The 17,507-nt window shown below is 36.8% G+C and overlaps 1 protein-coding gene across 2 annotated transcripts; it reads right to left on the reverse strand.

Annotated features, from left to right (window-relative positions):
* Positions 1 to 1,106: 1,106 nt before the first annotated feature.
* Positions 1,107 to 15,419, reverse strand: LOC103697697 (ADP-ribosylation factor-related protein 1-like). 2 transcript variants are annotated; one of them, XM_017840724.3, is made up of 7 exons: positions 15,063 to 15,419; positions 13,770 to 13,975; positions 10,788 to 10,928; positions 5,622 to 5,730; positions 5,405 to 5,466; positions 2,221 to 2,330; positions 1,107 to 1,612 (listed from the first exon to the last, which is right to left on the reverse strand). In XM_017840724.3, the coding sequence occupies exons 2-7, from the start codon at positions 13,860 to 13,862 to the stop codon at positions 1,510 to 1,512; spliced, it is 618 nt and encodes a 205-aa protein (XP_017696213.1). In that variant the 5' UTR covers positions 13,863 to 13,975; positions 15,063 to 15,419; the 3' UTR covers positions 1,107 to 1,509. The 2 variants fall into 2 exon arrangements, with proteins under 2 accessions (XP_017696213.1, XP_008777831.1); XM_008779609.4 differs by having other exon boundaries at positions 2,221 to 2,324; positions 15,063 to 15,418.
* Between the last annotated feature and the right edge of the window lie 2,088 nt (positions 15,420 to 17,507).

A 17,507-nucleotide genomic window follows, 5' to 3' on the forward strand; every position in this document is an offset into this window, starting at 1 on the left:
AGAGATACGTAATATCCAGTGGCTTTGAATCAAAGGTAACCAAAATATTCCAGAGAGCCTCCAGCACTATGGGAGATGGAGTTCACAGTAAGCACCAAATTGAACAGTTCTGTTCTTTGATATTAATAGTTTTCCACTCTGTTCCTACTCATTTGATTACTATATTATCATTTAATTGCTATTTTTTGTCAGTGGGAATATTATTTTGGTCCTAATTTCCTTTGTCATTTATTTTTTCAATCACCAAAAGGTTTTGCTTTCCTAAAGAACCCTAGCATTTGGCGGGCCAGCTCGATTATGTTGGAGGGTGACTCGGCCACTGTCATCGGGTGGATTTAGAGGGGGTTGAGGGGTGAGGGCACTGACCACCCCTTGATCCGCGATATCGTGGTGATGATGAGAGATGGAATGGCCATCCAGGCCAAGCATGTATTTAGGGAGGCCAACGGGGCAGCCAATTGGGTAGCTGCCTACGTGGCCCACCATTCGGGGTATGCCCTTTGGTCGGGGACGGGGGAGTTGTCTTTGGCACTCCGTGAGTTACTGTATTTTGATCTTATTGGGTGTATTCACACACGTACTGTATGATGCAGCTGTTTTAAGCAAAAAAAAAAAAAAGAACCCTAGCATTTTAATTATGACAAACAGCTCAAAATTCTGGAACAATTCCACTCAAACCAGATCATTCCCAGATGCTGAACTTGTGACCATGCGGGCAGTCTGCTTCATTCAAAGGGTTCAACTAGCAATACCTGTGGAATATCCAAATGGGAACTCTGCGGCTTAGATCTGTTGCCTATCAGCAAATGGCTAGAGATTTGAGATTTGGTACTTAAACATTGCATGTTTAGTAGTATGCCTAAGTTTTCAATTTGCACAGCACTGTTTGCATCATAATGATCAGGCCATTTGTAAAATCAGTCATCTTGCAATCTTAAACTTTCACTTCAGGAACATAAAAAATAACCGGGCTAAGTGCAAATAATCTTCATTACCTTAATATATCCGTCAATGGTCGTTCATAGTCTTCCCATCTTCTAGGAGGATAATTTGTAAGTTCAGAATTTCACCAATTGCAAATCAACTTGCACCATTCGAATCAATACTGAAGAAAAAAGTTGAGCAACCTAATTTATAGAAAGTAAATCTTACATGAAAACTAAAGACCTCATATCCTTCAAAAGGCCTTTAAAGCAACTTGGAATTCCTATTGGCTTTATAATGTATTTGATGCTATTCAGTAAGCTGATATATAACAAGGCCAAACAAAATACATGCCAAGTGGCAAAATGATCTGAGAATCATCTTCACATCAGACACATCAGGCTACACAAGATAATGCTGAAACTGTATTGGTTATTGTAAATTTATCAACCAGGACATCAAAATGAAGCCAACTGAGTGCAGCCTGAGATCACATAAATTACATCTCCGAACTAGTACAAACTATCTCCACAGCAAATGCTTCAATTAGGACGATTTCTGACATAAATTGAGGCAAGGATGTTGCTATACATGCCCTGCACCACCCGTACGTATTCTTAACACCTCAGTACGTTTACTTCTTTCCATGACCTCCACTAACCACTCGATAGCAAATTTAACCCCCGTCCTGCAAACAAGAAAATATGGTGATTATGGATCACCGAATAAGGCAATACAGAATGATTTAACGTTCAAAGAATAAAAATCAATCTTATAGAACACAGCTGATGTTCCATGGGTGTAAGGATGCCCAAATATCATATCTGTAGTTGGATATCCCATAGGGAGATCCACTTCGGAATGGTCTACTGCAAAGAGTGGCTGATGACCTAGATGCCTAACTTGAAAATGGACTTCCTAAGCATATCCATATACAAGATGCCGCATGCACTTGAGTCGTGACTTGCAGCATCGCAAATCCATGACTTCTCAGTACTCATATACCTTTTCCTTGCTACACTACTCTTGTTGAATGCAAGGCTCAAAGTCATGCATTCCAACCATCCGAGGATATTGTTCAGATAGGGTATATATGCATCCAAACCTATAATATTATCTACATATTCTCTTTCAATTGATTTTCATAATGTACTCTCCTAGATAATATCAACATAGCCATTATTCAGGCAGTTTACAAGAAGAGGCATGTTAATAGGGTTTTTTGCCCCTTCATCTGTACATAGTACAAGTTTTGACAATGTGGATAGGTAAGGGAGCTGGGGTTGATCTACTCACCCATCATATGCAGATACAGCTTGAAACATGTACAGCCTTTCATCCAACTCTTTGAGATCCAAATACCTTGCCAGTTCTTCAACAGACACAGCTCCAGGAAGATCCTGCCACTATTTATATTTAGAACAAGAAATCTGAAGCATTAATTCTGATACTATAAATTAACTTTCTACTGATTCTATAAATTAACTTTCTACTGATCCTTTCAGAAATTAAAGTTACACAATATTTGAGCAAGTATTACCTAGAACAAACCACTGTTCCTGCCCCCCGACCTTGAAATAATTTGGTGCTCACACCTTAAGGGGAAAAATTCCATAGAAGTTCTTTGTTTTTTACTTTCCCCAATAATTTAACAATTACTTCTGTTTACAATCTCAATACCACAAAAGCAAGACATTCATCCTCTCACGACCATACCTTTTGGATGTCAAAATTCTTTCTTTAAGCATTTTCAAGTGACGATATATCCAATTCATTCGTTCCCTAAATATGACAATCTTCTTCGCTCTTTACATAGGTTTCTTAACCCCCCAGTCAGCACAAAAACTTGATTGTCCCAATTGATAGATGTGCTGAATCTGGAAAAGTTGAAACAAGAACTTTACCTTCATCAAATCAAGTAATTATTCCCACATCTGAATATCAAACATTGTTTTTTTCCAAAATTGAAACTAGTTATGAATGTTAGTACCCAGTCAGCACAAGAACTTGATTGCCCACATTGTGGACCATTTGATAGATGTGCTGAATCTGGAAAAGTTGAAACAAGAACTTTACCTTCAGAATATCAAGTAATTATTCCCGCATCTGAATATCAAACATTGTTTTTCTGAACTTGAAACTAATCATGAATATTAGTACTGCCAGTGTAGATTTTTCATTAGCTGTTTAATGTGCTGACATGTTAGATGCAGCTATGGTTGCCATGGCTGCAGCTTTTTTTATTAGAAGCATGCCTATTGGAATTGCAATTTCAGATGGAATGCTATTTTTTATTTTTTTAAATATTTTTTTATGGTTTCTGTTACAAAAAAGAAAGACAAAGATTCAATTAGACAACATTCCAAATTAAAGGTAAATAACAGCCACTATTTAATAATTCAACCAGTTGTGGCTTACTTGGGAACAAAATAGTGACTTATATGATAGTCATTATTTTCCATTAAATGGGAATCAACTAAAAATGCAAAAAGATAAAGGGGCTATTTCCTCAAATCACTTTCACTGAATGGAATATATTTTCCAGCTGACATAAGAATTTCAATTTACAGTAATCAGGTAAACAGTGAATATTTCAAATAATGAATTTTATTTTCATTAGACGACAGGCAGTTATAATGGAGTAGTGGTCAAATATGGATTGTCATTTAAATTCCTATTATCTAGATAACAAATGGCCTTCAAAATTGCTATGATGACCATAATAACATTGTAAAGGACATTTTTTTTAACCCTAAAAAGAAGTGATTTATCAGCACATATTATCTAGGTCCCACCCTTTAATTAGTCAGTTTCCAGAAGTGCTATTCATTAATTCCATGTAAGCAAGAATCTTTCTAAATTGGCCTTCCTTAGATGGCCATATTTTCCAACGCTTACATATGTATAACCCATCAAAACGCTAATACCTGGATCTCTTATAAGAAAACTCACTAAAGAAAAAAAATCTTTTCAACCTCCGCCAGGCTGTCCTAGAAGATTCTCTTCATGATTAGACCAATTGAAACATCCCAAAACTGCAGCCACCTGTTGAACCCCTGCACCAAGCAGTTCCTCTTGGACCCTCATATCCAGCATTGGCAAGGTGCTCTTAACCATGGCAATGACTCAATGGCACAGTCTCTTCCCTCCCCCCCCTCCCACCCCCCAACACACACACACTGACTCCCTCATGCAGCAATCATCCTGACTAGTCCACCAACTACCGGCGGGAGTGCTGGATGTCCACCGTACAGATCAGTCTAAAATCAGTGATCTTGCCAGCAAGCAAATGGCCAATTTGTGTAGTGCACTGTGGATGGTGGTCAAAGTCCTAAAGCAGGAGATAGCCAAGGGGGTAAGGACTTGGAGGACATGGCCAAGGGGAAGAGGAGATCCATTGGACAATGAGGGTGATGGGTTAGAGGCATCAATGCAACAATGCTACAAAGATGAGTGATCTGGAGAGGCCAAGGTGGGGAAAGGATCTCTCTTTCAAAGAACCACTAGAATCAAGTGGCAAGCCTATATTTGAGCTACTGTAGCTTGACTTGAAACTTGGCTATCATCTTGACTAAAGTCGAGTTATTGCAACTTAGTCCAAAACATCAGCCTGACTTGCTGCGGTTCACTGAGCTGCAGTAAATGGAACTCAAAGCCCAAGTCTTTGCAACTAGACCTGCCGGAAGGTCCACTAGAGCAAACAGACCCTCAAGAGAACACAATTGCTGCAATCACGGATTCTTTTTCCCCATCTCTATCCTTGGGAGGAGGAGGAGGGGTGAAAAGAAAGAACATAAAGCTAAGCAAAGGCTAGCCAGAGGCCAAAAAGTTTGTATTGTCATGGCATTATATTATCAATTGTTTAGCTCAAAAACCTATTTTTAAATTATATTTTGTTATAACAATATCATAGGAGGAAACATGTCGAGGTACCTAGTTTGAAAAGTTTGAATTTCAACAAAGTTTATTCCAGTTTAATCTGTAATATCTTCCCAACATTTTTTTGTGTACAAAATTTGCTAAGATGGCGTCGATGTGTTTTCCACAGGTAACATATTCGCCAAACCAAAAGATACAACTCTCAACAACATGATTACAGTTTAGATATTAATATGATTTGGAAGCTCTTATCAGTGTCAGGGAGTTTCTTTGGTAATAATGCATATAATAAAATTGTGTCATCAAGAAAAGTATGACAGTTGGGCCATAACCTAGTCATACTATGTTGGCCCATCAAAACAAGTTGACCAATCACTTCTACTAGCCTATGAATACCATTGGCTTAAGGCCGAACATAAAGCCACAGGTAAACTGGTCGACATTATTAAATATGATAACGAGATGGTGGAATTGATCCAGGCCAATTAAAAAAGGTGTGGAAAAATACAGAAAAGCAATGACCTATAACATGTGCAAAGGTAGTAAACTAACATCACTCAAACTAAACAAAAGAAAAATGAAAAGGCAAAAAAACTCTAACCTGCTTGTTGGCTAATATCAGAAGTGGTGCCCCTCGTAAATCCTCATGTCGAAGTACTTTTTCTGTTCAGCAGTTTCTAGATTTATTATTCATAATATATATGTGACTATACAGAAAATAATGCATACATAATTCAAGCTGAATGGCTGTAGTAGGCCAAAATCAATATCATATAAATTTTTCAAGAGATAATGCAGTAGTAGTGGCTGGTACTAACCTAATGCAGACTTGGAATGTTCAAATGATGATGGACAAGCAGCATCAATAACATAGATTATAGCATGTGCCTCCTCATAATATTTTTCCCAGATTGTTCGCAGACCAACCTGCCAATTTAAGTTAAACATGTCATAATTTTGAAGTTTGATAACCAAAAGCACTATATTGCTTTCAGTCATGCATTTAAAGATGAAGTTTTTGCAAATTAAGCCCCCACTATCTCCCCTTGTGAACTTTTGTATCTTGAAGCAAATAGTCCTATGATAATCTCTACAATCTAATTTATGGGTTCCTTACGTTGTTCGATCAAATGTAAACACACTTTCAACTCCAAAGTTCAATTTCCCCATGCACTAAAGACAGGTAATATGTGGACCTGGAGTTGAAAGGTAATGTTATTGACATATTAATATCAGTGATTAGGAAGGGAAATATTATAACTTCTGTAGGCACTGACATACTATAAAACTAACGAAGAGTACTGTGGCAGATAATGCTTATCACAGTATTCTTGCGTGACTTCTTTAGACCTAGTTTTGCACAATTTTCCACGCAGATAATTTTTACTCAAACAATATGAAATCAAGTCACTCTTGAATGAAGGGGTGAGTCTGCCAGTTCAACAAGCAAGACAAAGGGGTTATTCTAAAACGTAGGAAACTCAAATATCACATTAACTACAATTTGGAAACTAGAAAACTGCTTTAGAATACTTTGGAAACTAGAAAACTGCCTTAGAATACCTAGAGCGAGCAGCACAAATTATTAAACAATTGAGCAAACTTTTCACAATGGAGAATAATAAGAGAGAAATCATTTGCATACAAGAAGTCTGAATTGTTAGTTAGTTTAAGCAGTATCATATTGCAGTTAGACAGTACAAAAAAAATATTGTTTTGAAGAATTCTACTTGTAGATCTTTGCAAGATAATCGAGAGATCAGTAAGGTGTCAGCATCCATGTTGTGATTAAAAAAATAGAAGAAATTGAATTTCACATTCTAGTAAAATATTGTTTCATATCAATAATGTTATTTTGTTTATTTAGGATAAGAATGTGATTTGTAAAATAATATCTTTGGGATGGCTGAAGTTTCTGAAATAAGACTCCAATGAGCAATTACCTCAATAATACTGATATGTTTCTTTGTGCTCGTGTTTGTCACCAATGCATTACTATTTTGCCTGCGGCAGCCTAAAGTGGGATTGGTTACAGAAATTGAATCAGGAGTAAGGTGGTAGTAATCAGCAAAAGATAAAGAAAAAGAAGCAAGAGCAAATAGAAAATGAATACATTCTTATTTGTTGATGGCATTTTAGCAATAGGTTCAAAGATCAATAGAATTGATTGATGGAGCATTGAATGAAATGGGATGGGCATGTACAACGAAGATCTGAGATGGCACTAGTAAAGAATATCACTTTAATTTGTCTTAAAGGATGTAGGAGGAAAAGACCTAAGGGAAGATGAGGCTTCTGAGAAAAGATATAGAAAAGCTTGAAATAATATTAGAGTTGATATTAAATAGGAATAATTTGGAATGAGGATCCATTAAGCTGACTCCAAACAGTTGGGATGAAGTTTGATGGTTATGGTTATGGTTATAAAATCAATGGAATACTGAATAACATGCAATCAACGGAAAGAAATTGTAGTCTCGACAATATGTTATTAGTAATGGAAGACTCATGGGTGCATGTGAAAAGGACTCCAGTGAATTTACATCAAGAATTACCTAGGTCAAGCCCATATTTGTTTTGAATAGAAGACTTCTACCCAAACATGATACCAACTAATACATTCTGAATTTTATGGGCCAGGAAAAAATAATTTAATTGTGCTGCCAACCCCAGATAGATGGGCAAATGTTGAATGGTTATTGTTATAAAGAATTGAGCATAGATGTTGTATCAAAACGTGATTTTTGGATCTAGAATTCAGATATGATTTACCTCGACAATGCATGTGAATGAAACATTTAATGCATGCCAACTGGGCCATGGATCAAATCAAATGCCTCCACCCAAACCGAATCACAACTTTGTGCAGGTGGAGGGATTGCAAAAACAAGTACTAGCAGGCTAAATTGTATCCCTGCAAATTAAGATGCATATGACCCATGCAATTGATTCATACCCATATCAATGGAAACTAAAATGAAAGCATACAGGAGCAGGAGTGTGAGCACCACTGTTAATTACACTTGCACACTCAGCAAGGGTGCCAAAAATCTAACTGTCCTCAGGGGTCAAACGCAGAAGCCTCCAAAATCTAGGAACGAGAACATGGCATATCCATATATGTATATAAGTATGTATCTCTGGACATAAGCATATATATATATACACACACACACAAATATTCTTACAATACACATATATGTATGTATATATGTATGAACAATCACAAACATAAATATATGCATACTACATCATGGACACCAGCTTTGCCTTTCAATGCTTTAAAAGGAAGTTGCAATATGCAGGGAGTCAAGAGGTTGCATAGTGCATATGCATTGTATGAGCTGCATATGCGGTTAGTATTTTAAATATTTAAAAATAAATAAAATACATTAAATGCAATAATGACAGCAATATGTTTTATAAGTAATAGCAACACTAATAAGAATAATATCTAGCAATTAGTGTTTACTACTCAATATTTAATACTTAGTACTAAGAATAATAATATAACTTGCATAATGATACTATCAATATACATATAGGGGTGCAAATAGGTCGGGTTGGACCGGGCTATGAGTAACCCTGACCCAACCCGATTTCTTGTTCGGATCCTAATATTGGACCTAGACCCAATCCAATAGAAGATCGGGTCGGGTCCGGTCTAGTCCATTGCTAAAATTTTTGACCCAACAGGTCATTCAGGTCGGATCGGATCCATGTATAATCCGATCTCAACCCAAAAAATCAGGTTCGAGTCAAGTCTGGATCGGGCCCAAATGGACATGAATGAGTATGACTGTCTGTGAAGCAGAAAGCAGCCTCAATGACTTTCTTTTTGGATATTGAAGGACAAAAAACCACAAACTAGATAAGACTGACTGGCTGCAAAAACAACATGCAGTGCTTCATCAAATCAGATTATCTAGAGAATAGCCCATGTCTTTTTTCAAAGCTCAGTTGTTACTTTGTTACTACAAATGCTCATTATTCTTTAATAAGCCTTCAAAACCAAGCAATAAAATTGCATGAATCATTCTATGTTCTGAATTGGAGCTATAAACTCAATATGCAAAATACTGCTCACATACAGGACATGCACATAAGTCATAAGGCATAACATAGAGAACAACATGGGTTCGGACTTTATCGGGCCCAAATGGTTTGCCGGATTCAGTTCGGGTCCAGTCGGATCGGGTCGTAGAGTTAGAAACCCAAAATTGTCCAAAATTCAAATGGGTCGGATTAGGTCGAGTCGGGTCTAAATTTAGTAAACCTAGACCCAACCCAAAAAATAGAATGGGCCCAATTTTAGAACCCAACTCGGCCCGATGGGTCCTCCAAAATGAGTTGGATCGGGTCTAAGCAGGTCGGGTGACAAGTCAACTCGACCCATTTGCAGCCTTATATACATGCAACTAGCCTCATTAAAACTCACATCTAATCCAACCATTAGCTTGAACATGCCTAGTTCATGTAGGCCCACATAAGTGTGGACAAGTATGTGTTTGCACAATACCACAAAGCCCACATATATGGTTACACAATGATAAGTAGGCTACATATGCAGCCACAAAATGCTAAGCATGCTGCATGTCTTGGTAAAGTGCTAAAAAAAAAAATTTTCAACCCAACATGCAGCCCAACTGCATATACTAGCCACATATAGGGTATGCAGTGCGATCATGAGACTGTACATGCATATGTGGCCTCATGAACCACATTTTAAAACACTGGTGTTTTCTGATGTTTATTAAAAGAAAGGAGAAACTTGAAAGGGGAAGGAGAATTACAAATCTAAGAAACAAATTAATAAAATATTCATGAGTTTGCAAGTTATTTAATACTCACTGAGTTTATTCAAAATTATTCAATCACAATGCATTTGTATTTCACACAAAATGACAATTACTTAAAGTGTTAATTTAATTGCAATGACTTCATACTTAAAACGTAATAGCACTTTGCTAGACATGCAATATGGATATTAAGTCGCTCTTTTTTATGTGCAATATCAATAAGGATTGAATTGAAGTTCATCTAATATCTTATTGATATTTGCTTGCAGTACAATCAACTGTGACAGTAAATTGACTGTAGCATAAGGAATAAGTTTTGTCCCTATTCCATACCAGTTATGGTCAAAACTTATAACTATTTAGATAAATGGATACAAAGTTCAGAGAATTCACAACCGAGAACTTTAACCAGATTTTCGATTAGCGTCAGCATTTATTTCTCACTAGATTTCTATAGTTCTGTGATTGAATAATTTTAGCATGTTTCTTTTCGTTATTGAGTCAGATAATTCTATTTCTAGTATGATATTGTATCAAGTTTAAGGCCCAACCAATTTGTCTTTTAGACTTCACTTTGAATCAGCCAACATGGCCCTTCACCTTTTGTCCTCCTAAACAGGATGAGCTTTGATACTGACCGAAGCGGTCTTCGTATCAGGTTGTAACGATTGGAACAGGTGGTTCATCCTATTCCCGTGCTTTACAAAATTAAAAATCTATCATCCCGACTAGGACAGGCTTTGTACCGTCCTTGGTACCACTCAGAGACGGCAGGTAGCTCCAGATTTTGCTTGTTTCATGACCAAGTGCCAATTTTGTGCAGAAATAGTATGACACCGATGCCACCATCCTGTTTTGGCCGGATTCAAATACACGATGTGAAACAATACTATTGAAAAATGATATTTTATCATGCTAATCTTTTGTTGTTACAACATGTACCTTGCAATGACATATGCTGGGAACAAATGTACTAATTATAATTAATTAAGAAGTAGATCTGAGTAGTGACTCTTTTATTTATGTTAAAAAAACCTTTTCCTTTCTCTATAGCCAAAACTGCTGCATCAAACTAGACCAAATATAACTAACAGAACTGTTTACAAAGAATACATAACTAGTGGCATAAGCCTTGCAACTTCAGAATAATTTCATAATTTCAAAGTTGGGCTTGAAAACACATACCTGACCTCCTAAGTCCCAAAACACAAGTTTTGCATTTGAAGCTTCAATACGACCAATGTTCAATCCAACTGTTGGAACAATCCGGTCAGGTGGGAGCCCTTCCAAGTTTGAATACAATGACTTCAACTTCTCCAACAAAGTCTTCATTTTCAAAAATATATTAAGCATCAAGTTTAGCATACTGAATAAATAAAAAAACTTAAAAAGGAAAACAAGATGTAATATTTAGTGAAGGAATGGAAGTGAATCTCAATGAAGCAAGAAGTTGAAAAAAAAAAAAAAGCAATGTCACCTTTTTCATTGCATATATGCACAAGTATATAAGTGAAAAATTTTGTTCGGTATGTGCATGGAAACAAGAAGAAAATCAACAAAGAAATATCAAATCACAAACTACAACTCATATGTTTGATTACGAAGCCTATAGCAAATAAGGAGATGACATTGTCTTCTCTCTAACTATACGGAATAAAAAAATAAGTGACTTACTTCTTTTTACATCACCAACATGATTCATTGTCAAACTCAAACTCAAAAGAAAAGGAGATTTACAATTCCTATTTGCAGAATACAGATATCAGGCATGCCTATATAATTACCCATAACTGTGGCCATATTAATTGCATATCTGATGTTCATCTGATCAAAATAATATTTTCATATTCAAATTTGCACAAATAGTTAGAAGAATGTTATCTTTCATGACCAATTATGTTCTCATATAATGTTGGCCAACCACTTGTACAATGGTAACTACAGACTATAACTAGGAATTATTTGATACATATATTTTAAAAGTACACTGTTGATTAACAGGTCTCACTACCAATGGCGAGCAATGCCAAAAGAAGCCCAAAAAATAAGGCTAAGTACCAATAGCTAACATAAGATCTATAATAAGTAACTAAAGATGAGAAGCAGAATGCGGCAGTTCTGTCCTGGCTGACAAAAGAACAATAACATGCAACTGAACTTGCAATGGAAGGAGATAAAATTTGACGTTGCCAAGCATATAAAAATGTTCATTTTGTATAGTTAGAAGGAAACTAATGCAAGTAGAAGAACAGAACATGCTAAACATCACTGCACCATGCCTACAAGATACAAGCTTGGAGAGGGCTACAAGTGTGTGTAACACTCCATGCAGGTTCATATTAGTGCATGACAAAGAGTGCCCTACCAGCAGAGATCAATATGGGCTAGCAAAAACCTAATTTGTTTGCCACAAGCATCCTATGCCACTGGACCCTTTGATTACTCTTAAGTACCCGCATAAGACACATATATGGATTTTGATAGCACTACAAGAAGAAGTTCCTAGATTCAAAGGATCATTTGCTAGATTCATACTGTGCAACCAACACATAGCTGAGCCCACGTAACATAGCAAGCACCTAGCATGTGGACCAGCAGTGGGCATATGACCAACATCATACATATCATGCTAACCAGCTACCAACATAGGAACAGCATGCAGTACATAATATCATCATTCAATTATGAGAGCAGGTTATATAATTCAATAAAGTATGTCTTCCTACCGGACAACTAGCCCCATAGATTTCATATAAGTCTTCACTTGCCTAGAACAGCCTTCTCTAGGAGCCAAAACTAAATAAAGCAGGGTTGACATCATGCTCCATCTTCATTGAAAACAAAATTAACAAGTCTCAATGATTATGCCTATTCCATAAAGTTAACCCATGTGAATAAGATCAAGCTTGTTAGATAAGGTTGAGAATCTTTGTATTCATTGGAAAAGTAAATAAAATGACACAAGATCTCCAACTAAATGGAAATAAAAGATTGAACTAATTGAAATAAAGGTCGCAAGGAAGACATTAATAATAAGATGGAAATACAGGAACTAGATTGAAATAATTGAAAGGTAATAGCAATGCAACATATTAAAATTCAAAAGAAAAACTAATAGATACTGGGTAATCGATGGGCAAAATTAATAGAAACTCAATAGAGAACAGGACTGCTCTCAAATGTGAGCACCAAAATCACAGAACGATAAGATTGGGTTCAAATGAAATAGGGGAAAATCCAACCAATTTGATTAATAAAAGCATGACCAGAATGTGTCATTAAAATTACTTTGCACAAAAAGGGAAACAAAAAAGTGAGGAAAAGAACAATCTAACCAATTTTCTGATGTGTGGTAATATTGAGTTAGGATAGATCGCACATTTCTAGCTAATGAATTGGTTGAAAGAGGATTCAAATTGGCAGCATCATGAAGAAGGCTGAAAAAGGAAGAAGGAAATATTTCCCATGCATGGGCGATCTTCAATATGAACTTGAGATTGGTAGAGCAGAATTGTGCCAGTATGCTTTACCGACATGACTGCATTGAAGAATATCGACACTGCAACATTTTTCCCATGAATAAAAGATCCTCAATCTTAACCTACAATTATAATAGCAAGGTTGCAATCATGCAAGTTCAACACCATCATTATTAAGCTACTTAAATAATTCACTCGCTTTATCATTAGTTACAAGTATAAATATATAAAGGAAGAGAGGGGTAAACTGGCTCGCATAGTTGATTGGAGGAGCAAATAGGGAGACTTTTGCAGGAAATGTGGGAAACCAAAAATACATAAGAAAGGTAAGAGAGGGGCAAAAGGAATCAGAAAGCTAATCAGAGAGGGTGAATATGAGGCATAAAGGGAATACGGTCAGGATTTCCAAAATCAAATAAGCCCAATTTGGCCTACTGTACTATGATGATACCATAAAGAATAAATGTACACCCATGCTGCATGTAAAACAAAAGGAAATCAACGCATGAACACAGAGCTTCTCAATATCTGACATAAAAGACTATTGGACTTGTACATACACACAAAGCAACAAAAATTCAGGAGAACACTGCATTTTTAAGCACTAAAACTAGGTTGTATGTCAAAAACATAAATTTAAAAAGAAGTTTGTAGGTTAAAAAAAAACATAAGGAAGGCCAAGAATTACAGTTTTTCCAGCTTTGTCAATTCCAAGAATAAGAACATGGAACTCTGTCTTGCTGAAGAGATATTTCCAAAGTCCATAGAACAACGAGAACATTTCTTTGTCGTCCTTGTTGCCTTAAGAAAGTTTGTACTTAGCACTAACTTTCAAAATCCAAGAAAGATTTCCATAAAAACAATGTCAAAATCGTCTTCATACACCACTGTATCCTGCATAGATAAACACACGACTCAAGATCGAGAACCAGAAAATGAGAGATGAAAAACTAGTGATAGGTGCAAAATCATTCTTGGCTATTTGCAAGCATAGTTCTTAAATTCATTGACAACTCTGCGCAGCAGACCTAACTTAATGTCCCTACAGTCACAGAGGTGCCTAGTTATTTGCCTGAAAAGCAGACTCTATACAAAGTCAATCATTTTGATTTAACCTCTTCATTTACAATATTAGATTTTTGCATTTTTCAATAGTTTAGTATTTTAATATTTCTTAAGGACTACATGGATAAATAATTAGAAACATTTCAAAATTTACTGAAGTTTGTAATATATACCAAACTCCCAAAAAATTACAAAAGGAATAAGATAATGTTGCTGTTCTTTAAGCTAGAGTGTTAGAGATTAAAACGATTCTACAATTGTCCATCTTCCTCAAGACCAAAGCTCATGTGTAGGTTTTGAATGAAACAAGGATCAAGATATCGCCTGCCAGTGCCATGATGGTTAGCACAGTACTAATCATGCCATTCCATGGCTGGCAAACACTGGCACAATGGCATACCAAGCATTGGAATGCAGCCGATATTGTGCCACTGCAGCATGCTGGTAAGGCACAAGCACAATATATAAGGTGTATTAATCCATGAAATGAAAGATCTTTCATGTTCAGCACTTGAATTGAAGTTCTTTTTCTTTCCTATACAACTCCGTCTATTACTTGTTTGATATATTTTACTCCCTTGTTAGCATTCATGTAGTCATTCATAACGAGAAATAAGAAGTTAATACTTCCCATGTCATCGAAAAAAGAAAAAAGTTCAGAGAGTAGTTAGGGATCGGAGCAGAGCATAATTAATCCACGACGGGCCGAACAATCATAGCATTAATAGAACACGTACAGTTAAGCACAAAAAAATCATAGCAAGTAAGGGGTAAAAAACACAGATCCAGGCACACAAATGTACAGAACACACACACACACACAATTCCAAGTTAGAGGTGGGAGATCCACATTTACGGTTGAATCAAGGCGGAATATCTGCATCTAGGGTTACAGGGAATGGAACTGGATCCTCACCGAAGATTCAATTTCGTCGGAAATCAAACGCCCGGAGGCCGAGATGCCCGTGCCGAGATGATGATAGCGGAGTTCTTGACCGCCGCAGGAGACGAGGAGAGAGAACGGAGAGAAGGAGATCGCCGGCCGGAGGGGAGAAAGGGAAGAGAGGAACGGAGGAGGGGGGGCGAGAGAGAGAGAGAATGATGAGATCGACGGAGGAGGGGGCGAGAGGAATCGGATTCGGGAATCGGGGGAAGTCGGTCTAGCCCGCAACAGCAAGACCCGTGGCCGACAGGGCGCCGGTCGACCGGCTGCGGTTCGGACCTTTTCCGTTTATAACGGCTGGAGTTTGCTGCACTCAAAGAGCTGAAGGCCTAAAGCATGACAAGCAGGTCCATTTTGATGCCACCGCACTGACTCCTGGGCGTTCCTCGAGTTTGTCACGTGCTATATACACGTGGCCAGCTTTTCTGTTTTGAGTAAATTATATTTTTTTTTTTTTGAGATCTATATTTATTATACTTATATTCAGTTAAATTAACAGCATTAATAAATCCATTTAGCTTATATAAAAAGAAGTTAAAATTATTCCTGAGTAAATTATAAAAAGCTCCTAAGATTAGAGGTGAATTATACTTACATCCAATAGTTTGAAAATCCACGCTTATTCCCTTAAAATTTGTTTTTATCTAATACTTTAATCCATAACTCAACAGAATGTTGACCAAACCATTAACTTAAATATAACCTAAATGCCATATTAGAAAAAAAATTAAAAATAACCAAACTGGTCTTAAGTTGTATAACATTCACCCAAGAAGGAGAACAGTTTTAAGGTTCCATTAGTCTAAGCTTGATCTCGATGAATTATCAGAAAAATGTCATATGCCAAGAAAAAAGCAATCTAGATCTCTCAAGCAAGTGGATGCCTCTAAAATTTTCTGCTGCGAGGAACCAACATCAAGAGTTTTATCGCTTGAGCTAACCTACCCATGGTCTAAGCCAGACTATGGAACCACAACTGATGCACCCTCCGAAAGAAGAGTTTTCACACGTATTGATTTAGATCTTTTTGATGATAAGCTGCGAGAGCTATTATAGCTCCATATTATAGGAATCTTTATTCACATCGACAACATTAAAGAATTATATCTACAGTATTTGACAAGTTGTCACGCCCCGAACCCGGATCCGTGACACGGCCGTGCCATTGCCGACTATCGCCCACAATAGCACGCAGCCTCGTACAGGGGTAACAGGTGGCCAATAAAATTTAAAATTTCATATATTAAAATATTTCAGTTTAACCTTTAAGGCTGATACAAAAATACAGAACTTCTATACTATTCAAGTATACAAAAGTATGTATGCTTCTCCAAAAATAAAGAAGCTCTGTTACAAATGAAAAATATATCTGAAGGCGATCACTGGTAAGGATCTGAAAAGAAATGAAAACAAATAGGTATGAGCTACACGACTCAGTAAGTAATTCTGCATAATCCTATCAGATCAACTAACATGCTAAACATGTTTATCAGGGTTTGAGAAGCTGACATGCATATTATCTAACAATTTATCATGGCAAAATATGTATGCTGGGTAAACAAAGCAGTATTTCGAGTCAAGCAAAAATTTTCATAAAGTATACATATGAAACCGTGCCCCCGACATGTCGTGGTCCATTCTCTCGGATGCTACTGCGAAGTCAGTCTCGGCCATTGGCGGGGCCAGCTCAGTTATTATTCAGCCACTGGTGGGGCAGGCTCAGTCATTCTCGGCCACGAGCAAGGCCAGCTCAGTTGTATTCGATCAGTAGCATCTTTGAGTCCATTTGTAGTGCCCTTCGGCTAAATAAAAAATTTTTGTTGTACTAACTTGCATGCATGATTTAAAATATCAGCTTAATCGTAATGCATATATGGCCACAAATTGTAAATCAGGCAAGTTACTTACTTATCATAACATATCATTCATGAAGTATGTACTTGAATAATACTTAGGAAAATATTAATAATATTACATGATCCAAAGTAGGATTAGAACAGGTTACTTACAATAAATAGTATTCCAATTCCTTGGGTCCGGATGACGGGTCTTGATTTCTAAAATTACATTGCAAGACCCACATTATCCTCTAATTAATATAAATTTCATTCATCTTACCATGGACTTGTTTGTATCCCAACCAAGGATTTAGCCCAGTTCAATTCACTCAACTTGAAGCCTTTGGGTTTAATTAAAGTAGATTTGGGTCTACAAGGCCTAATTGGGCCTTTAATGAAAGGGTTGGGTCGGATTTGTGGTTAGGTCCACCCTTTTTCTAGCCAATTTGGCCCTCTGCCAATTTGATTAGGCTTGATCTGGACCTGATTTAGAACTAATTGGGCCTGCTGGAACCAATATGATATGGACAGGGTACGGACCTAGCTAATTTGAGCTTAATTGGGTTTGGGTCCAGCCCAA

The sequence above is a fragment of the Phoenix dactylifera genome, chromosome 17, assembly GCF_009389715.1.
Source record: "Phoenix dactylifera cultivar Barhee BC4 chromosome 17, palm_55x_up_171113_PBpolish2nd_filt_p, whole genome shotgun sequence".
Taxonomy (NCBI): domain Eukaryota; kingdom Viridiplantae; phylum Streptophyta; class Magnoliopsida; order Arecales; family Arecaceae; genus Phoenix; species Phoenix dactylifera.

What these genes read in the sequence shown, in the direction of transcription:
- LOC103697697 (XM_017840724.3), bottom strand. Translation starts at nt 13,862, where the DNA reads ATGTTCTCGTTGTTCTATGGACTTTGGAAATATCTCTTCAGCAAGACA. An exon ending in TGATATTAGCCAACAAGCAG is followed by an intron (nt 2,331 to 5,404) that starts GTTAGAGTTTTT and finishes AAATATAAATAG; the next exon opens with TGGCAGGATCTTCCTGGAGC. An exon ending in GCTGTATCTGCATATGATGG is followed by an intron (nt 1,613 to 2,220) that starts GTGAGTAGATCA and finishes TCTTGTTTGCAG; the next exon opens with GACGGGGGTTAAATTTGCTA.